Here is a 22,766-nt window from a genome sequence, read left to right as displayed (position 1 = left end):
GCCTCTGCCACGGCCACAGAACCCCACCCGACCCTCAGCGCCGCATCGGTTCCACGCCAAACCCCTCGCCAGACCTCCCCGCACGCCCGTGGCGGCCCCTCCCGCAGCTGTCCCCTCACACCGACCCCCAGGCAAGGATACAGTCCCGGCCCCGGCGAGCACCTCCACCCACACCGGCGGCCGCCGCCGCCATCTTGAAACAGCCGCCACTCCCCGCATACCCCCGCCGCCCCCCCGACTCTCGCCGCCCATTGGCTGTCTGCGCTGGAGGCATGCGGACCGTTGTGAGGCATGCCGGGAATCGTGGTCCTCTGAGTGCTGGCGGCCGCCATGGGCCGCCCAAGGCACAGCCCGGAAGAACTATTATTCCCAGCGTGCCCTGCGGCTACGGGGCAGTAGGAAGGCCAGAAAGGCTTTGTTCTCTGTCGGGCTGGGCAGAGGCAGGAGGGTCCCGCGGAGGATGGAGGAAAAACTCCCCAGCGGCATCAAGCCCTACCTGGACAAGCTCACCTTGGGCGTCACAAGGATACTGGGTGAGTGGCGCTGAGCTGCAGCCCGGCAGGGTGGGGGCAGGCCGGGGGCGGGGGTAGCCACCCGTTTGTCACAGCCCCCCCTGTGAATCGCGCTGCTGAGCAGCCTATGCACACGCACAGACACATCCTTGTTTCGGGAAGCAGCGGCAGGAATCCCGAATCTCCCGACTTTAAGGGTTCCATAAACACCAGAGAAGGAGAAACTGGTGTTTTATGAACAATGATGGAATCTCTGAATGGTAAAAAGTCGAAGGGACCGCACAGATGATGGATGCAGTCCCAGCCCTGATCCATGGGCAGGTTGATCAAGGCCTTATCCAGCCTGGCCTTGAACGCTGCCAGGGATGGACATCCCCAGCTTCTCTGGGCAAACCTGCCAGTGTCTCACCACCCTCTAAGTGAAAATTTTCCCAATACCCAACCCAAATTCCCCCTCTTTCAATTTGTATCCATTATTCCTTGTCCTCTCACTTACAGTTCATAATGAAGAGTCCCTCTCCAGCTTCCCTGTAGGCCCCCTCCAGATATTGCAATGTTCCTATGAGGTCTCCACACAACTTTCCTGTGTAAATTGTGCCTAACTTTGAACCTCTGTGATGATGTGGGGTGAGCAGGGAGCGTGCCTCATGAAGGGGAGTTCAGCATGGTTCATCAGTGTTCTGGTAGAAGGCCAATTTGTCAATCTGCTGGGGATCAGATCCCCATAAATAATTGCCCTGCAGCTCGTTCCCACACTGAGGCTTGTTCCACAAAATGCCCTGCTTGTAATTTCCAGGTTTTGCTCAGATATTGAGCCTTCTTGCGTCGCCTGAGCTCCCTCTGAAGTTCAGCAGGACTGCAAGGCATCCAAAGGAAGTATTCTCAGACAAAAACTTTATTCATATCAGTGGAATCACAAGGATTTGTGAAAGTATTTGTGTGTGCAAAGGATTTCAGCATTAGGCCTTTCATACCTCAGCAGCACAGAGCACAGGACTGTCTTATTTGTAAGGCTGAAAAGCCATGCATCTATCCCAAACCATGTGTGCAACAAGATTACAAGCTGCAGTCTTGGAATTTCTTCCTGGGAATCTTGGAGCCAAAATTGAGCTCTGTTATTATCTCACCCCAAAGAGGCATTGAGTTTCACCTGATAACCTCAGTGTACCTATGGTTGCACTGTATCTATGGTTGCACATGGGTTTGTATAGCTGCTCAAACAGATGAGATTAAAAGATCATGGTTAAATTCTTTATCTGAGCTTCAGTGAGGACAGGATTTCACCCTCAATCTCTGATCAGTGTTGTCATACTCACTTAATACTGGACTTCTTGAGGTGGTGGGGTGGGTGGATTTTTTTCTGTTTGTTTGTTTTGTTAGTTGTGAGATCAGGATAAGGTTATCTCTGCTCTGTGAGTGAAACTGATGATGATCATCATAGCAAAACCTTCTTTGAAGTAGCTCTTTTTAAAAAATTACTGTCCCTGCCCACATTTTCACCTCCCTCAGGTGTGTGAGAGCTGTGAGATGTGAGCTGTGTGCGAATGCTGTGTTGCCATATAAACTCTTTTGGGTATGTGTGTACACCAGCACGACGTGGCAATGCAGGTATGGCTCTGAAAGTCCTGCAACGTCCCTTTCACATGGAAGGTGTTTCCTGGTTTGTGTTTTCTTCTTTTTCTCTGTGTCGTTGACAACTTGTATTGTGCAATACAGCAGTGTCCATCACAGTGGTGTTTTACTCCACTTCTTTTCTCTGCCTCTCCACACCTGCTGGGAATTTGGCACATTTTTTCCAGTGAAGTAGTCTAAGGCATTTCAACTGTGCCACCAAATTAATTGCTTAGCTAATTGGGAAACATTACCAGTCTGTTCAGTGCTTGTTTCTTTCAAATAACAAAGGGTATCTCATTCAGAATGACGCCTTGCTCTGTATTTATTACTACTGGAAACTATCTTACTTTAAATCTTTTGGAAAGTCTCATGAAGTCACTTGATATTTTCTGCCTAGCATAAAGTACAATCAGGTATTGTTTTGTTGGTTTGGGGATTTTTTAACTGTAGTCTCTGTAGAAGTCCCTACAAGGAGGGATATTTCTCACAAGCATTATGGAGTCTATACCTTGAGAGGAAAAAAGGGAGAGATCTTTCCCATTGCCAGTATTAATTTTGCTGATGTTCTGTGAGTAATAGAAAATTCCAGAAAGATTTATTATTCATAACTAAGTCAGAATGGAAGGTGTTAGCTCTTCTGCCCAAGACGGAGCCACACTTCACTGTTAGCACTCTATATTAGATAAGAACATAACTATTAAAACATTTTAAAATTACACTGAGTCTTTAGCCAACTTACAGGCAGTATTAGCAGTACTGTAAAGACTGAAAATCCTGTGATTTCCTGCTTCAGCTTTGTGTCACACCATTACATTGACTGTTTCTCATTAATAGTGCAAAGCGGTTTTGGGAGCTTCCAGATGAAATGTCCTAAAAATAGGGCAGAGTTTACTATGATCTTGACTCAGATTAATTTATAGGGTGTAGTCTGAAGAAGTTAAGCTTTATCATGTATCTAGGTGCCACTAAAGTGGCTTCTTCATTTCTTCCATCTAGAAAGAAAAGCAATTAATTGCAAAATTTACCCAAATGGCGCTCCTGTCCATACCTACATGCATCTATTAAACATGGTCTTCAGTTTACCCACAGTATATTTTTAATATAATATTTGGGCTTTTAAGATGGAATTTCTCTTTCTTTTGATGTTGGATTTGGTTCAGACCTCTTTAGAAGTTGCATTCTCTCATTCCTAGACATCTTCTTTGACTGATATGACATTTAATCTTCTGTCATCCCAGCCAAGATGTTGTGCATGATGAATTAAACATCCCTGCTGTTTTCTTTGATCACAGAAATAACAATTACTCTGTTATTATAATCTCCTCAACATGTCATAAGGTTTGCATGGCTTAGATGGAAAAGACCAGTTAGGTAATTGATTCCACTCTCTTGTTCAGACAGCTTATATTTGAGCAAGAGACAGATTGCCCTGCCTTGGACCCACCTACCAGAAGAAACTTGGTGAAACATCAGAGTCTTCTCTATGTTGTGGGTCCCCCTTGGCCAGATAAATTTAACTATGTGACCAACTATGATTTTTTTTGGTGTCTTTAACTTGGAGTTTGTTTATCTGATGCCATGTTTTATCTTCTCAGTTATCTGACAATGTAACAATCAATATTTCCAACTCAAGTGAAGTTTAGGCTTCCTGAAACTGAGTCCCACTCTTCCACCAACAGAACAGACAAGGCCAATGCTATTGATAGAATTAAAAGCCTGGCATTGAAGATAAAAAACAAACCAAAGCTCTCTAGTGCCTGCTTTTCCTGTCTGGTGCACTGTGTATGTTTTACCAGAAAGCAATTGTAATGTGTGTGACTGCTTTAGGGGCCAGTACTTTCACAGCAGAGCCAGTCCTGAAAGCCTTGCATAGTTACCACTTCTATTCCATAGCCCTGTCTGCTGGGCTTGCAGTTCCCACAACAATTTAGTAGTCTTTCTGGACTTGATCCAAAGAGAATTATCTCAGTGGGAATTATTTCAGTTGGCTGTGGATGACATAAAACATTACAAAATAGTAATTGTAAAGGAGTCTATTCTTCCATCACACACCTGAAAGCACCATGTGGCTTAGTATCTTACATTTATATAGCATTCTTTCCCATAAAGTACTCAGAAGATTTTTATAGATTGATACAAATTCAGTGCTTGTAACAGATTTTCATGTGTCCATCTGAGGTTCCAGAGAATTGATGTTTGCTCATGCAGATCTCTTCAGCATGATCAGGTTCTGTGTCTGTCCAAACCCACTGAATCCAGAGCTGAAATGTGCCTGCCCTTGTGGAATAAGGTTGTTAGCAGTTCACAGCAGCACTGCACTACATCTTGTGCCCAGGTGAGGATATCCTACCCAACCAAAACCACAGGGCATGCTTACAAATAAAGATTCATAAGAATACGCCTCAAAACCCATCACTGATTTTTTTTTTTTCATTTTCCATAAAGCCTCTGCAAAAGATCACACCTTGAAGACAAATTGTGTGCCCTTACATCGTAGAATGGTTTGAGTTGGAAGGGACCTTAAAGATCACCTTGTTCTAACCCCTCCCACCCTGGGCAGGAATGCCACCCACTAAATTAGTGTATGTGTAGATATATCATGATATGTACATATATATGTATTAAAAAAATCAAAGGATAACATTTTGTGCAGCACTAGACATCCTCATGCCTAGACATGCAAAGTACAGTTACAGACAAAAGAAAGTGACTGCTCAGTCACCAGCACAACACTTGCAATCATTAATGCCTTTTCCCTGGCTGTCACTCAGATTAGTTTGCAAAATTGTCTGTCTCACAGTGTTGGTGTCACCCATGCCAGCTGCAAACATGCTCCTCTTTTCGTTTCAGAGACTTCCCCTGGAGTTGCTGAGGTGAATTTTGTGGAAAAGGAGCCAGCTGAACGCCACACAATTGTCTCTTGGGAACAAGTGAGTATTTTCCTGATAAAACTGCAGTGAGGTCAGTTTGAATGTGCAGCAGCCCGTGGAGAATGCCAAATGCAATGGCAACCTTGTGTTTATGAGACAGCTTGTTACCAAGTTTGATGTACAGTGCAGCCTGAACAGGTGTTGTTGGGTTTTTCTTAATCAGGTATCACTCTTTTAGGCTGTCACATGCACCTGATCTGTTAGAGAAATATCATCAATGTGGGTACATTCAGCATGACAGCTCTAAGAAGAAACCACATAAGTGTAGTAGGCAGCTACAGTGGTGACTCAGTGGGGAGCAAACAGTCTTCTGACTCAAGTCTGAAAACATTTTCCAACTCCCTTTCAAATAAAATGAAGCAGTGCATTATTATCCATGGCCATTAAAGGTAAAGGCCTCAAGCTGGCAAATAACACTGAGCTACCCAGTTTATTCCAGTTATCTTTTTCTATTTTTAGTCTCAGCCATGCAATTTCTCATATCCCTTTCTTTCTCCTCCTCTTTGGCTGCCCAACCCAGTCTCTTGGCCAGTGCATGTCCTGTTGCCTGTTCTAGAAGACTATGAAAGGACACGTGCTACCTTTACTCTGCATCACCTGACCTTACTGCATCAGTGTGTGTGATCAGGGGGCTCCTGAAAACTGTTGTGTGACTCAGGGCATTTTCATTCCCTTTTTGGAATATACATATCTTCATTAATCCCATGGCCATGGTTGAGTAACTGCTTGGTAGGTGTTGCTTGTGTAGGCATGGGACAGTAGAAGCACTGTGGGCTTTGGAAAGGGACATGGCAGGGAATGGAGTTGAGTGAATCACCCTGCCTCAGACCCTGGCTGTGGCCTAAAGCAGCTGCTCCCAGAGACTGCTCTTGTTACCACTGCATAAAATACCTTCCCCTTTGACACCGTGCCATTTACTGCTTTTCCTAAACAGTGAGGAAAAGTCTTACACTCGTTTTGGTAATGCTCTGTTCCAATTAGTGACATTTATCAAGAACATATAAATATATATTTTTACATATATATATATATTCCAGGTCGGAGTGTATGTGGTGTAAACCTGTGTTACTTACTGAAACTTGTTCAGAAGTCAGCAGTTGTGGTCAGGGAGAAATGTCCTGTTTTTCAGGTTTGTGTAAACCGATCCCTGGTTTCCTGTAGCTGTTGTTCAGGTATTGGGTTACCTGAGCTGGAAAGTTTGAGGCACCATGACTGTAAGCCAGCTCAGGTTGGGAACACAGAGTGATATTTGCTCATTCTTCTGTTGAGTGGAGAGGACTGCTTCTCCTGGACACAGTGCTCATTCCTCTCATTTTCAGGTGCTGCTTCTCCTCTAAACTAAAATGGGTTTATTTCACAACTGAGCTATTCTTGTGAAGCCAAACAAATGCTGTAGCTGAAGCACTTCATTCAAGAGAGGCCAAAACAAATTTCAGTTCCCACCCTCCCCCTCTACCCAGGAACAGACTAAGTCAATTGTGAAAGTAAATATTGAAAATTAAATGAGTACAGTTGTGTTGGACTTCTAATAGTGAAGGACTTGGTTGTCTGTTTCTTTGGTTTTGGTTCCCTTTGTGTTGACAAATTAAAGCTCCCTTCTCAAATTAAAAGGTAACTGGATTTTTTCCCTTTTTTTTTTTTCTTCCCTTGAGCTCTGGGGATGAAGTGTAAATCTAACCCAGTCTCCACAGTTGCAGGACAAAATGTCCTGCCATGATGATTAAGTGCAATGCACTCAACAATTCACAAAGCCATTCCAGGATGAACTTGTACCTCATTTTTCCTGAAGCTTGCCTTTCTTGAATTTGAATACGTTTGTTTTTATCAGATTTATGACCACTAGGTGGCAATACTTATACACATAATCATTTCTCCCAGGCTTAGATTTTTAAAAATATTTCATCAGAGTATATTTTTAACTTCCCTCTACATCTTTTGTTATGAAACTATTTGCAAACTTTTGAAGCTGTTTTTCTGTGATGTAGGAAAAACTGGTGAAAGTGTTCCCAAAACTACATTATTTTCCCCCCAACAACTTCACTCTCTCTCTTGAGACTCACCAAATAAAAGCTTTGTTCTTTAGATTATTGTTTAATGGAATCAATTTTTCCACCCCTATTTCAGTTTTGCAAGGAAAGATTGTTTTACTGAAAAAAAAATCCAGGTGTTCAGAAGCTCTTAAGAGAAAATCAACCTTTTAAAAATTATTAATTAACATATTATTTTACTCATGCTGGGTATATGCATTTTTTGTTTCCATCAGTTTTTTAAATTGTGCTGTGCCGTGTTTGTGCTGCTATATAACTGGATACTGCTGTGTTTTAAAATCTCACCTTGCTGGGATTAAAATAATCTTTAAAATCTTAAGCTTGTTGAATGTCCCTTAGCTGCCATGAAGTTTTGCAGGGGAAGCTGAGCTTCATGACCGGAGTTAGTGCAGTAAGGCTGTAGGAGAGAAGAGATTTTTTCCAGTGCAGAAAGAGCTGCTAAGTGTTACATGTCAGGAAATCAAGCTGAAAATCACTCCTGAAGAATTTATGAGAAATCAGCACATGCACAAAAATGTTTAAGGATTGCCAAGTGTACTTACATGGGTAAAGCATCACTTCCCCTAAAATTGTAGGCAGTTCGTTATATTTTAATAAAACCAGATTTTTCAATATTTCCTCATATTTAAACCTACTAAGATGTTTTTTAAATTGTGCTGTGCCGTGTTTGTGCTGCTATATAACTGGATACTGCTGTGTTTTAAAATCTCACCTTGCTGGGATTAAAATAATCTTTAAAATCTTAAGCTTCTTGAATGTCCCTTAGCTGCCATGAAGCTTTGCAGGGGAAGCTGAGCTTCACGACAGGAGTTAGTGCAGTAAGGCTGTAGGAGAGAAGAGATTTTTTTCCAGTGCAGAAAGAGCTGTTAAATGTTACATGTCAGGAAATCAAGCTGGAAATCACTCCTGAAGAATTTATGAGAAATCAGCACATGCACAAAAATGTTTAAGGATTGCCAAGTGTACTTACATGGGTAAAGCATCACTTCCCCTAAAATTGTAGGCAGTTCGTTATATTTTAATAAAACCAGATTTTTCAATATTTCCTCATATTTAAACCTACTAAGATGTTAACTTTTCCCCAAGGTAGAGAGACAAGAATTACAAGAGGGAGTAGAGACAGAGTCACCTGGTCACCAGAAAACAAGTGCTAATAACTATATCAACCTTAGAAACCTTTCCCACTCCTAAAATTAGGCTGGCAATGGCCCTACTCTCCTCCACATGCAATTTTTAGAAATAGGTGTTACACTCCAATACTGCTAGGAGGCACTCTGGTGCAGTGTATGAATCACACTTTCTTTTTTGTGTCAGCTGGAAGAAAAATTAGTCACATCACTGTTTTGATTTTCAAAAAATAGAAAATTGCATTTTTGTTAGAGGGACACAGAGGTACTTGAGACCCAGCCTGTGCAGATCCCTCTGCAGAGCCCCTGCCCTCCAGCAGCTCAGCACTCACACCCAGCTTGGCCTTGTCCTCAAACTGACCACAGGAGCTCTTGATGCCCTCACTCAGATCATCAATAAAGATAAAAACCAGCACAGTACAGAGTCTCCAGTACAGAGCCCTGGGGGACACCACCAGTGACCAGCTGCCTCTGCAAGTAATTCCATTCACCAGCACTCTCTGGGCCAGGCCAGCAGCCAGTTTTTAACTCGAAGAATGGAGCATCTAAGCCACAAGCAGCTGGTGTCTCCAGGAGAATTCTATGGGTTACAGTGTTAAAGAGTTTTCTAAAGTCCAGGAGGAAGTCAACATCCCTGGACTTTCCCCTGTCCACTAAGAGGGTCACTGTGTTACAGAAGGAGATTGGGTCAGGCAGATATGCCTTTGACAAACCCATGCTGGCTGGGCCTGAAGCCCTGGATCTCCTGTAGGTGCCATATGATGGGCACTCAAGAAGATCTCCTGAGCTCAGGCTGACAGGCCTGTAGTTTCCTGGTTCCTCATTTGAACCCTTACACACCATCCAGGAACCTTCTGAGTTGCTCCCTCTCTACTGCATAGTATTTCTAGCACACGTCTGGAATGTCATCATCCTTGCTTCTACAGCATCTCTTTTTGAGTCCAAATATGCATGCAGGGTGCACACCTTCAACAGTCCTTCTTGGCATCCTTCTTGCCCTCCCTTAATATTTGCCAAGCCTCCCATCCTTGATCCCCATGAGCACAGGACCTACCCACCTTGAGCCTGCCTTGTGGCTGTGACTGTGGGAGAGATGGGGAAATGGATCCAGCAGGGCCAGTGCATGAGGGAAGCTGTGTTTCTTCAAGCTGCATGATGGGGAACAGGCTGGAGGACTTCTGGCAGGTAAATAGTGTTTCTTACAGAGTGCTCCCCCTCTTGTTAAGCTTTATAACATATTGAAAAACTGGCTGCACAACAATATCCTCAAGAGAACTTTGAAATCCTGTTCTCTGCAGCAGGGGATCAAGGTGATCTCCTGGGAGCTCCCCAGGTCAGATTTATTAAAGGTGCAAGAACATTTCAATATGTTACATAAATTAACGTCAATATTCACTGACAGCTAGGACAAACCAACAATAAAACTGCAAGACATTAAGGAGAGAAAAGGGTGGCTGCTGATGTGGTCTATTTCTTGGAAGCTCTAGAAGTGACATGAATGCCTTCCTTCTCTCCCCAGAAGTTGGGTAAAACTTACTCAAGTTTTTAGAGGAGTCTCTCTAGAGCTGTATGTTTTGATTGCTTTCTGTTTCTTTAGTGTATCTGCTTGAGAGACATTGTTTCAAGTGTTTCAAGTGAATTGCTGTGTATCAGGGTTCTTAGCTTTGGATCCATTTTCTAATTGGGTCCTGGCCTCAAAAATGGGATTCTCATATTTTCCTCTGTACTCAATGGACTGTGCTTTCTTGGGAGACTATTTTGAGATATTACATAGAACAAAGAAAAGGAATAGACCTCTCACACCATATTAAGAACTTAGGATATTTTGTTTTATGAGCTGATGAGTGTAACCAGATAACTGAAATGAAAACAGCTGCTTGCCAGGGCTGTGGTTAAGCCAAGTCTGACATGTTATTTAGAAACAGTGTCTTTTATGGGACTGGAGAACACAATCCTGACAACTACCAGTTGAGCAAGAAGAACACAGAGTTTGATAAGCCATTTTTTGTATATAGTGTCGTGTTGCTGTGACTGCTGTCAGAAGATTACTGTTCTGATGTTGTACTCTCATGTGACTAAGCTGACGATATGACAGATCAGTCAGTCCTTTCCATCAGATGAGAGAAATGGCTGTTAATGAAGTTTTTTATTTACAGGCCTTTTTCTATAGACCTCAGACCTGCTCTGGTACTGCATTTTCTACCCATATATTTTGCAGCAGTGTGGTTTAGAGAATCCTGAAATAAATTCAGAGAGCGGCCAGCTGAAGAAACATGCACATGCTGATCTTTTTCAAAAGGAGGATTCAGAGCATAAAACCTATTCAGATGTGATTTTTCTCTTGTCTTAGCTGTTATTTGCTAAATTGGACGGTGCCTGAGTTGTAGCAGGATTTATGTGGATACTACAGTGGAAGTTTTAAAACTTTAGATTTTGTCGTCCTAGTGGGTCTGGTTCTCCTGCTTGGAGAAGAACACCCACTGAAGCTGGGTGACCCATTCACAGATGTGTTTTTACTGCTGCAATGAATTAGTTTGAATTGGGGGATTTGAAATGTAGTCAAAGTTATGTTAACTTTTGTACTCTGCTGAGGCTTTGTAGCAGGTCTGTAATACTTTCTTTCTTCATAGTTTTAGCCATAGTCACTGTGCTTACAGGTACACCTTGAAACTGGAAGTGATGAAAGCACAGCACGAAATTATAAATATTTAGGACTGAGGAGAACCACAGAAAAAGGTGTGTTGGTTAAAGGCATTTGAAGAACTTCAGATATGTCCATGTGGTTTACTGACTACCTTAAACTTACCACCAGGTCCTCAGCCATCAGCAGACTCTTGTCGCAGGATGGTAAATTCTTCTCAAAACAGCCTCTGCAGTGTCTGCAGAGTTATCTGCTTTAAGGCCTGTGGACCCTGAAGATTTTCTCTATCTTGATTAAGAAAGCTCTGAGCTAGTGGCCAGGGTGCTTGATGAAGCAAGTAAAGTGACCTGCCCTATTGCAAGCTGCAAAGCCATTAGTGTCTGGGACTCGTCAGTAGCAGTCAATCAACATTAATGCATGTGCTTTAAAAGTAAATTAACAAGCACAAGACTGTTGGCAGATTAGGTGCTTCTACACAGTATGTACACCCCAGTTTAGGAGACAGAGACAGTAGCAACCCAAAGAAAATGTCTGTGAATAAGGCTTTAACAGGCAGAAAGGCTGTTCGGGTCCTAGGGGAGGGAGGACATGTGAACAGGATGAGACCAGCACCTTCCCTTCCCCAGCAGCTGATGACTAGAGGCCAACATTGCAGCTGGATTCACAGCTGGCAGGTTGCTCTTGTTGGATAGATACATCTCTCTTCTCTTAAAATGTTAACTAATGCATGCCCCAAGTGAAGCAGAGATATTTGAACTGCATGTGCATCTTCCTATTCTTTAACTACTGTTTACTAGAATATTCTCTCTTTATTTAATGAAACAAATAAGAGTAGTGCAGCCCTTGGGCAAGTCAGCATACACAGATTGTGGAACCTCCATCACAGGACACTCTCCTGAGTTTTGAGGTCTGATTCTTTTGGAGTCCTGAATGTGACTATTTCAAATTTGACCTGACTGAAGTCAATCTGTTTTTTTCTCTAAAACAGTTACAAACAGACCACCAGGTAACTCCTTTAGTCGTGGTTTTTGCTTGTGTTATTAAAACTGGCGGCTTCCATTCTTTTAATTTTATGTACTTGACACTTCAGCAAGAGCTGAGGGTCACTGGTCTGCAGCCAGTCCTGTCCCCAGGAGCAGGGTCTAGAAATGCCTATAGTTCTTTGGGCTTCTTTTTGTTCTGAGGATTAAGCCTTTATCCTTCCATCCTTGTATTTGCAGCTTAACTGAAGAGTCTAAGTTAAGAACGACACCTTCCACAACCAGCACAGGTATAAGAGAAGTTTTCTGGTTCCTAGAAACTTGAGCTCACTGGGGTTGCCTCTTTCACTGGTGGCTCAAAAGGAAGCAGGCTTAGGAGCCACAGCCATTCACTGAAGTTTAGAGGGATGAAGCCAGATCAGCAGATTTGTGAGTCTGGCTTTGCATGTGCTTGCACACATACTTTGTTAAGTGAAACATCAGATCTACTTGAGTATGTGCAGCTTTTGAGTCTGTGCTTCTTACACCTCCTTGGAGCTGAAATCCCTCAGAAGAAGAGAGTCATTGTGCTAATATTGTACATGCTTTAGTGGAATTGGCAAGTATAATCTGATTTCACTTAAAGGAAAACCCTACTCTTTTAAACCATATATGTGAAAAAGCTGATTGTTCTGATTTATGTGAGTTTGCAGTGGCTGCTAATCTCAAAAGGTAATACAGTATCTCAGTTTGGGAACAATGCTGTAATAGTTTTGTGATGACAGTTGTTAATTGTGAAATTTGCCCAAGCTACCTTTGTTAAGACTAGTAGAGTCCCAAGAAATACGCAGTTTGTTTCTCAAGGCTTTAGAATGAGATATTTGAACTGATTTGAGTCACCTTGGAATTAAGCAAGAAACTTGGTGGCAAATATTTCTGTACCAGTTTTCAGTTGTTCTCAGGGTTTGAGGCATGTTCTGCATTTTCCCATTACACTTTGATTGTAATTTGCAGAAAAACTCCTGTGTATTACCTGAGGATTTAAAGAATTTCTATCTGATGACCGATGGCTTCCAGATGACCTGGAGTGTGAAGACTGATGGTGAGTCCCTGTGTTCTCCTCCACTGACAAGCTCAATTCATTGCAACCAGCCCTTCCTTTGCAGAACCTCTTTAATTTCAAACTTACTTTCTGCACAATCAATACACATCTCTCAGGGCAAAATCTATTGCTTGCATGTTCTGGCATCCCACAGAGGAGGTGCATACACTCTTTCTTTCTGGGAAGAAACTAATTATTCATGACATAAATTCTGCCCTGTAATACACTGACAACTGTTGACACTCAGATTTAGGTGTGTCATTTAAACCTCATACCCGACTCTCTCTGTATGTAGTTCATGTAGAGAGAAACAGCTGTAGCTCAGTATCCCATCATAAATAAGTCGGAAGAGTCACCCTCTGATAAAATGTGTATGTACACATTGGAGCCCAATTCTGCTTTCCACCATCTAAAGTCCAAGCTTTTGTTTGGCAAAAATCAGGTAGTTTGCTTACTCCGCAGATGTTATCCTGGCTCTCATTGCCTTCAGGCAGGGTTCTCCAATCGGGATGTGGACCCCGCTCACTTCTGGACATGGGTGTCTAATGCAGAGTCTTCCTCAGGAAGTAAATGGCATTTCAGAGACAGTTCACATCAGTGCCTTAGCACCTGCATGACTTTGATCATGTTTCAAGTGGGACTAATGACCTCTGAGGAGTCTTGTTTTCAGGGTTCACAAGTGCACAGAGACCAAGGCTGCTGGTACAACTATCTTGTTTGAGCAAACATCCAGCAGTGCCTTCTGAGACCCTTCACACTGGCACGTGGCTGAACAGGGTGCTTGCTGCCTTGATGTCTGGTAGCATTGTGAGTCCTCAGAAACATGGATGAGTCCTGTAGGATTCTTTCAGGAATGTTGATGCACTGATAAAGTCCTCTGTGGAGATGGGAACCAGGAGGATGTACCCTAAACATACATGGAGTGGAAGAGGACAAGCTTCCCAGAAAGCTGTGCATGTGTGGTGTGGTTTCTGATAGGAAGGGCAGTAGCAGGGAAAGAAGCTTTGAGGAAGAGGCTGTAGCTGAAATCACGTAGCCAGGATTTTTAATTTTTCACAGGACTAAGCTGACAGCTGCAGGACAGTCCTTGCCAAAAGTGTAATTCCCATACCTTTACAGCTCTGAGATGGTTTTGCATCACATGTAAGTGGAAGTCTGTATTTGAAAAAGCCTCATTTTTACTCTTGTAGAGTCTTACTTAAGTTAAATGTCCAAATCTTTTGGGTGTAATGATTCTTCACCTCACAGAGGTTGATATTTGGAGGAAAATAAATGCCTCCCATGACTTCTTGACACTGGATGTGATTAGTGATTGGTTTTGTTGCAGATACCCCGATGCCCCTGGGCTCCATGGTGATTAACAGTGTCTCCAAGCTGTGTAGGCTTGGGGGTTCCTCTATGTACACTCTGCCTAGTGCTCCAACTCTTGCTGACCTGGAAGATGACACAGACGAGGAAGGTAAGGCACAGTTAACAGGCTAGAAAACCTGCTCTGTCTCATCCCTTTTGTTCTGTTAATGTTAGAATACAGCACAAGATGCGTGGACCAAACACTTTCCCCCAGGTTGCTCAGAGCTCCCTCCAGCATAGCCTTATACACTTCCAGGGTTGGGGCATCCACAGTTTCTCTGGGCAGCCTATGCCAGCGCCTCATCACCCTCACAGTAAAGAATTTTTTCCGATATCTAATGTAAATCTGCCTTCTGTCAGTGTGAAGCCACTCCCTCTTATTCTGTCACTAAATATCCTTGTAAAAAGTCCCTCTCCATCTTTCTTGTAGGCTCCCTTCCAAGTACTGGAAGGCCACAGTTAGGTCACCCTGAAGCCTTCTCTTTTCCAGGCTGAACAAATCCAATATCTTAGCACCTCACCTATCCCCCGTGGCAGGCAAATTGGAACAAAAAGATCTTTAATGGCCCTTCCATTCTACAATACAGCAACAGAAAAGGTCACTCCAGCTAGATGGGGATTACTTGGTCTAGCAGCCTGGTTTACAGAAGGGTGTCCCTGTCCATGTCAGGGCAGTTGGAGCAAGATGATCTTCAAGATCCATTTCCATCCCAAACCATTCTGTGATTCTGTGACTTTCTGTCTCCTGGGCAGGATCTATTATGTGTCTGATTAGTTCCCTACAGCCTTGGCAGGTAGGTCTGTATGATGTGAATGTCGTGGGGATTAGTGTTATTTGCATCCTCTTTTAACAGCCTTTCCCTGTTTAAACTTTCACCTGAGCCTTGCTCCAGTGATTCAGTTTCCAAAATCTTTGTGTGCTTAAGGTGTTCAATGAACAAAAGATAACAGGTTTTGTTTTGGTAGTGAAGACAGCTGGAATTGGAAAAGTAACTGGTATATGTACATATAACTATGAGGCTACCCTGCCTAAAAATGCTGGGAATGCTGCTATTTGGAGAGACTAAAAAAGAAAAAGAAAGCCCACTCATTTTGTCAGAGCTCTCATATCCAACTGAAAAAATCAAGAGGATAAGAACACAGCCAGGTGTCAAACCAATTTCTTAAAAGAATGCTATTTGATTTCAGTCTTGTCTCTACACCTCTATAAGCTCTTCCAGCTTCTAAATGTGGTTTAAAGTAGTTTTGACGTTCCAGTTTGGCTGCAGTCCTAGAAATGTTCAGTGATGGTTGAGGGTCTCAGGTTGAATAAGAGTCAAATGTGGTTGTTGAGAAGGAAGCTCATGTCGCACTGGAATGTATGGAGAAATATATATATCTGCAATTTCATTGAAGTCTTGTCCCAAGAGAAAAAGACTAAATTGTTCTTCCTGTCCTCCTTAGAAAAAAATAAATCAGGACCAAAAAAAAAGGAATCATATATACAACAGAAATAATGGGCTTCAATTGTAGCAGGGAAGATTCAGGATCCATGAGGAAAACTTGTAAGTGATAAGTGATGGATTTGGGTTGAGTACTTAGAGATTATGCCTGTGCCTTCTCTAACACTGGAGAACTTTAACAAAAGATTAGACAAACCTCAGGGGTGACATCTGTAAACCTTGACTCTCTTCATGCCAGGGAGGAAATAGAAGTCAGCTTATCTATTTTCAGCCATCTAATTTTGACTCTGTGTTTGTTTTCCTAACAGAGATTAAAATTTTTCTCACTTTTTTGGGTGTTTTTGCTTGGTTTTATTTTAAACATCAGGAACTTAATAATTTCCAAGAAGTATAAATGTAATAGTTTGATTCAGTTCTTCATCAGCTGATTTATTAATGTATAAAACAGATAGACTCTTTGCAACTGAGTCACAGTCAGTTTTCCAAACATGTTTCATAAATTTTTCCTTGGTTTCAGGTAATGGAGACAAACCAGAGAAGCCACACTTTGATTCTCGTAGTCTTGTCTTTGAATTAGACCCATGCAATGGGAATGGGAAAGTGTGTCTTGTTTATAAGCATGCTGAACCAGGTAAGACTGAAAAAAGGAAAGTTATCTATCTCTTGTTGTGGATTGTATCTGGAGGCCACATATGGAGAGTTATCTTGTATTTCTGATCTTCTTTGCCATTTGTAAGTGAAACTTTTACTGCGATGTCCTTCGGTCTCCACTGAAGTCAGGAGCTAAATCTTAACTAGATCTAACATTTTCACTCCTTTTGGTGTTGGAGTCTGAGTTATAGCTTATGATTTCTGCATGCATAGAAACAGGGCAGTATTCACTTGTAACCTACAGACAATTGAGTTGAAATAATAGAGAGCTCCACTAGTCTGGTTACTTGCATGTCTTGGAACAAAGCTGTTACATTTTGATGAGAAAGGGTATGACTGCTTAGAAACAAAGTCAGATGGTAAAAAAGCTGAGACAGAATTAGACTGGGTCTTCCATTTTGTGCACGGATGCTGGGTCTCCAGGTGCCTAACTTGGCCAAAATGTGGCAGGAAGGGTTAATGGGAAGGTGAGAAACAAACGGGAGCTGAGCTGTTTGTTCTGACAGATACAGAGGTAACTGTTACCAGTGAGAGAGTAGTGAAACACCTAAGGCACTTGTAAAATAGGTGTCATCTGACACAGTCCACAGGTCACTAGATGTATGTGTGTTTACTGTGTAGGGTTGTGCAGTTGCAATATACAGATTCTTAAGAAAAATCTTGCGTTATTATCTTGTGCCTTTCATTGTGTGTGACCACAAATGCCATGGCAGGAAGTTCTTGTCCTCTTGCCTCACCGTATTAGTGATTTCAGCACATGCAGTGGATAACCTGGGCAAGGGAAGGGAGCATTGGTTACAGGTATCAATGTCAACACAGGGACAGTCTGTTTAAATGACAGTGTTCACCATCTCAATCTCCCTTGAAAAAGAAAAAAACCTTTTTATGCTACAAAGGGTGTCACCATCAGAGAAATATTTGATCACTGTGGAAAGATTTTGCAAAATGTGTTTTTGTTGGCAGCACATACTACTGTGACTTCCAGACTCTGGACTCTATTCAGTAATCCAGATCACTGACAATTGAGTTAGTTGCTTTTTACTTTGTGGGGTGGATAAATGTTTGCCATAATTGTACTTTGAACATATACTACAAAGTTGCTGATGTCCAAGAATGTTCCATGTAGCATGTCACTCCCAGGTTGTGAAGGAACAGCATTGCATTCCTTGTCCAGCACACAGCTTGTCAAATACCCCGTGCAGTGGGTGAACACTGGATGATGGGTAGGACACAAAAGCTTATAGTAAATAGGGCTAAATAGTAAAGAGTCATCACATCAGGCTGACAGCTGGTCACTGTGGGGTCCTGCAGGGCTCCATCTTGGGCCCGGTGCTCTTCAGTATCTTCATGAACAGCTTGGACACAGGACTGGAAGCAGTATTGTTTCTCCATTATAGTAAACTGGGAGGTGTTGATGTCTCCCTCGAAGCCCCTGCAAAGTGACCTCAACAAATAAGAGAGATGTGAAACCACCAACCATATAAAGTTTAACAAAGAGAAGTTCTGGATTCTGCACCTGGGCTGGAACAAGCCTAGAGGTACATAAAACAGCCCTTCTGATGAGTGTGTTGTGTCTCCCACCTGACAATGGCCAGGGGTTAATCTTAATACTGCAAAGCAACAGTGTAATTTGTGCTTGTTTTATTCTAGTGGTCTCCCAAGACACAGAGATCTGGTTCCTGGACAGAGCTCTGTATTGGCATTTCCTGACCAAAACCTTCACGGCCTACTACCGCCTGCTCATCACCCACCTGGGTCTGCCACAGTGGCAGTATGCCTTCACCAGCTATGGGGTCAGCCCCCAGGCCAAGGTAGGACAGCAGAGTCCAGCCTGTCAGTATTTTTGCATAAGTACAGACTGCAAAAACATCTTCTCACCTTTTGGCAAGCTTCTGTCAGCTCGGCCTCCCTTCTGAGCCACAGAATGGACCACAAGTTTTTCCCTTGTAACATGTTAACAGTAGTATGTTTCACAGTAATTTGAATTCACTAATATTGTGTTAACCCTAATTTTCTCTCAGAAGTTGGGTCTTGATAAAAATTATGCCCAAAAAAAGGGCAATTTCAAGTCCTAGAGGTAGTTACAGAAGACCTCTACATAAACCCTTGTGAGCATTCCAATCACTTATTATTATTAAAATTACTATTCTGCTATGCCAAAATCCTGTTGTTAGAGGCTTCTGCTGTTCTTCTGTGTTTGACTGGGCCTTCAGCCCTATCCCTGCCTCCATCTTGTGAGAGATCAGGGAATGGAGCTGATGATCCTACTGTACACAGCTCATAAGCCAGCACAGTGTCTGTGCACCTTGGCAAGGCCTGTTGGGACTGGTGTGTCCTGCACTTCACCCAGTCACATCAGCTGTCTTACCAGCTTGAGATTCCCTGGTCTTGTGTGCACATCAGAATTGCTAAAATCACTCCTGACTTCCCATCAAACAGTGGCTCTAGAATTTGGGTTTTTTTCCATTCCTGATGCCTTCCCTGTTACACTGCACTGGATTTTATCAGTCAAGGCTATGAACATGGCACTGTGCTCTGCCTTTCTGTAACATTCCTGCTATAAATATGTTATTATGTTCAGTATATTTGCAAACCTTAAGAGGAACCATTCATATATTCCCTAATCATTTGCAGCCCCTGTTGGTTAAAATCCTCCTAGTTTGTTAACCATTATCATTTTAAAAGTTTCCAAGGGGGAATATTAAAGCTGTTTTCCACTAAGCAGTACATTAATAGATGATTATCTATATTTTGGTGTTGAACTTCTCTGTGTCCTGCTCAACACTTTGCTGATGGTTTCATTTTGATTTGTAATACCATAAGTACTATAGTTTTATTTCCTAACTTTGTTAATGGAAAAATAGAAAATCAGAAACAGAAACAATAAGACAAACAAACAAAACTTTGTGTAAGGAGTTTAAAAAAATTCACTATTTTACGTATGAAAGGGGAAGGAAGGTTATATTTTGACAAATCCAACTAGTTGGTTTTCAGTTTATAAGCACATTTAAATTCCAAAAGTTTTTTTAATCCTTTCTGCTTATCTGAATTTAAATAAATGTCATTTCGTTTCATCCCCTCCTCCTGCTTTTCCTGTGGTGTAAATCAGGATTTGCTCTTGATAGGAGTTACACTGCAGGAAAGGTGGTGTTAGGATTGTGTCTGGTTCTCTTCCCTATCTGGAATGCAGTTCCAGGACTGGGGCTGTAGCTGTGCCTTGTGTATCCTTATCACAAGCACTCTTCCAAGTCCTATGAACTGCAAACTGATAAGTGGCATAGGATTAAGATCAAGTCTTGGGGAAGATGGGGAGCAAAGTGGAATTGTTTAACTGCAGCTTGAATTTAACCTGTTTCTTCCCCACCATGCTGCCTTTCAGCAATGGTTTAACATGTATAAACCCATAACCATCAACACAGCACTCCTGTCTGAAGAAGCTGATTCCTTTGTGAACAAGCTGGACCCCAATAAGGTATTTAAAAGCAAGAACAAAACTCCAGTGCTCAAGAAAAAACAACCTTCACAGCCACCAGGCTCCCAAAAGAGTCAAACAAGCATGACCTCTGCCAAGACATCCTCACTAGCTGGGAATTCTTCAAGGAAGTGAGCCCACCAGATCTGACCCTGGACAACATTTGCAATAAGCTTTGATGTTTTCTGCTGCAGAGTGTCTGTGGTTCAGACCAAGTTCCTTGTGCATGAATAGATGTGCCCATGGGAAGCACATTGCAGCACTTGCATGAAATATAGCCACGATGTGATGTAGTTCCTGGAGGATCCCAAAAAAAAAATGGATACATCAATTTTATTCCCTTCTGCTGCCTGCAGCATGTGCTTTCCAGAGGACACGAAGAAACCTTAGATGTCAGTGCTGCACAGAGAAGCTTTTGTTCCTTTACAACTGCAACAGTGAAATGAAAGCAAATGTAATTCACTGTAACTTTAACCAGACCCATGTTGAAGTAGAGGGTGTGAAGATGTTTCTGCCACGTCCTTTGAAAGAAAACTGTCCTGACCTTGCATGCTGTGGGAGCAGGCTGCAATCCACTGAACACAGAAGTGTCTTTCACTCCAGATAGAATCAGACTCTGCACTTCCCTGTGCTTCATCCAGCTTCTGCTCTGAGATTCATGGTACAATGGGACTTGTGACTTCCATGTGTCTGCATTAGCCTAGCCACTCACTCTGCAGCCCAGACCTCTTTTTGGCCTTTGTGGTTGTCCTAGATTGCAAGGCAGTACATGTATTCTATTTGCTATCTGTTAGAGGTGTGGCAGTTATCTTCTGTTATTGTTGTCATCATATTGCAAAAGTTCCATACTGTTGTCTCCTTATCACAAAAGTCTCATTCCTTCTTGGTGTTTTCTCGTAGGCAGCTCCTCAGAGCACTGACTCTTTCTTCCTCACAAAGTAGCCAAGTGACTCCAATTCCTCTCCACCAGCCAACCCACTCTTTTATAGCACTCTTCTTCTCACTGGTCACTGCTGTGGCCTGTTAAAGTCAGGCCTGTTCCTAATCTTTGGTAAATTGGCCCAGCTGCAACTCCTTAGGGGTGAGATTACTTTCTGCACTATCTTTATTTTCTTGTATTCTATCCCCCCACGTGTTAATTGGGCAGTTTTCTTTGTCTCTTCCAAACTGCAGTCCTCCCTCCAGGATGATTAATCTGCTGTTAATGGGTTCTTGAGTTTCACTGTATGACTGATAAAATTACAGCATCCCATTGTGAGATGCTCCACCCAGGGGGAGGAGCCAAACATTCCTAACTTGATATAATCTAAGATTTTGGGACACCAGAACAGCCTTTCCACTGTATTCCCGGAAGAGCAGCTGCCTTTTCCACTGGATCTTCAAAGAAAGACTACACCCTTCTACAGGATCCCTGCTCCAGCAGAACCACACCTGCTGCTCCAGGAGGACTGCAGCAACCATTCCAATTGGACTGCTACCAACACCCTCATCAACGGGGTGTCAGGTTGTATGCTGACTCTCTCAGTGTTGTTTTGTATTACTGCATTATTTTATATTTATTTTCTTCCCTAATAAAGAACTGTTATTCCTGCTCCCATATCTTTGCCTGAGAGCCCCCCTTAATTTCAAATTTGTAACAATTCAGAGGGAGGGCTTTTACAGTTTCCTGTTCAGGGGACGCTCTTGCCTTCCTTAGCAGACACCTGTCTTTTCAAACCAAGACAGTGCTGTATCTTTTCAAATGGTGACATGATTTGCCGTAATCCTGAAGCCAGAAGCAGCAATCCTTTGTTGCTTCCCTTTGTGGGAACTGCTGAGCAGAGAGTCAATGGTGTTGAGTCCCGTCAGCCAGGAGGACTTCTTGGTTTGTCACACATTCATTTGCAAAGCTGACCATTGAAACAGACACTTTGCAGTTGGGCAGGATCTCACCAGGGGCCACTGAGTTCCTACAGCCTTAGAAGCCCCTGATGCTGTTTTTTGTACTGTAAGTTTTCAGACTAGAACTGCACTTTAACCCATTTACTGCTGGTTTTCAGTTACTCCTGTTTGTTTCTATTACTTTTCTATGCTATTTTGTCTTCCAAATACACTGGAATCATGGCAGCACCCAACACATTTTGTGACTGAATGTGGAAATCAAAATCACTGTTTTCAAGCATTGACTATTTAAACAGCATCATCTCTAATTTTTGAATAACTACCACATAATTACACAAGACAAACCTACCTCACAGGGATGTTGTGAGGCTTTCATGAGTATGTGTATGGCCTTCAGAAAGATGAAGCCATCCTGTAAGTGCTTAATTGTATTTTAATAAATATTTGAGTATTTTCCTCCAAAATGATTGGGTATTTGAAGGTGCTTTGGAGAGCACTTGGACATGGGGTGCAAAGGCAAGAGCAGTGTTCAGGATGGATTGTTTGAGGTGCTTCTTCAAGGCATTAGAGAATCTCTCCCTGAGAAGGGATGGGTTACAGTGCTTTTAGCTTATCCTTCTTGAGCTACTCAGAAATTCCCAGTTTATTTCACACAGGCCAGAAGACTGAACTTTGTGGCAGCTGTTCTACTTCTGGCCTGCAGTCACTGTGCAAAATCTCTGCAGCCACCAGCCCATGCTCATGTACATTTTGCTTCTCCCAGCACTGCCAAAGGCCCACCTTCAAATGCCATTGCTGCATTGCCCTTCTCTGCCACCCCCAGATGACAAGAAATCCTCTGGTGCACCCTCTCAAGCCCATGTGCATCTTGAGACAGGTGCAGATCTGTTGCAGCTGCTCTTACTGACATGAAGTGAGCCCTAATGAGAAAGCACACATGTCAGTACTTCCCACCCTACCCCACCCCAGCCCATAGCAATACCTCAGTTATGCTTTTAATATCGGGGTGGAAATGACCATTAAATCCAGCAAAATGC

At 42.6% G+C, this 22,766-nt stretch overlaps 2 protein-coding genes across 4 annotated transcripts in view; one reads left to right on the top strand and one right to left on the bottom strand.

Annotated features, from left to right (window-relative positions):
- KIAA1328 (KIAA1328 ortholog) overlaps positions 1 to 223 on the bottom strand; it is a 177,468-nt gene extending 177,245 nt beyond the window's left edge. For both annotated transcript variants that reach the window (XM_039718652.1, XM_039718668.1), the window contains exon 1: positions 142 to 223. In XM_039718652.1, the coding sequence (XP_039574586.1) occupies positions 142 to 193 (52 nt within the window). In that variant the 5' untranslated portion in view covers positions 194 to 223. The remainder of the gene's footprint in view (positions 1 to 141) is intronic.
- Positions 224 to 412: 189 nt separating this feature from the next.
- TPGS2 (tubulin polyglutamylase complex subunit 2) lies at positions 413 to 22,702 on the top strand. 2 transcript variants are annotated; one of them, XM_039718860.1, is made up of 7 exons: positions 413 to 533; positions 4,977 to 5,056; positions 12,846 to 12,933; positions 14,261 to 14,392; positions 16,243 to 16,356; positions 18,027 to 18,187; positions 19,756 to 22,702. In XM_039718860.1, exons 1-7 carry the CDS (start codon positions 461 to 463, stop codon positions 19,981 to 19,983), a joined length of 876 nt encoding a protein of 291 aa, XP_039574794.1. In that variant the 5' UTR covers positions 413 to 460; the 3' UTR covers positions 19,984 to 22,702. The 2 variants fall into 2 exon arrangements, 1 of the variants encoding a protein (XP_039574794.1); XR_005628614.1 differs by lacking the exon at positions 19,756 to 22,702 and adding an exon at positions 17,774 to 17,914 and having other exon boundaries at positions 414 to 533; positions 18,027 to 18,164.
- The last annotated feature ends 64 nt before the right edge of the window (positions 22,703 to 22,766 follow it).

This window comes from Passer montanus, unplaced genomic scaffold, assembly GCF_014805655.1.
Source record: "Passer montanus isolate IOZ18808 unplaced genomic scaffold, ASM1480565v1 scaffold104, whole genome shotgun sequence".
In the NCBI taxonomy this organism is placed as follows: Eukaryota; Metazoa; Chordata; class Aves; order Passeriformes; family Passeridae; genus Passer; species Passer montanus.
This window is presented reverse-complemented; position numbering and strand designations above follow the sequence as displayed.

Excerpts from the sequence above, each read along its gene's own strand:
- TPGS2 (XM_039718860.1), top strand. The coding sequence starts at position 461 with ATGGAGGAAAAACTCCCCAGCGGCATCAAGCCCTACCTGGACAAGCTC. Across the intron at positions 14,393-16,242 it reads AGATGACACAGACGAGGAAG|GTAATGGAGACAAACCAGAG; the intron begins GTAAGGCACAGT and ends CCTTGGTTTCAG. Across the intron at positions 18,188-19,755 it reads GGGTCAGCCCCCAGGCCAAG|CAATGGTTTAACATGTATAA; the intron begins GTAGGACAGCAG and ends GCTGCCTTTCAG.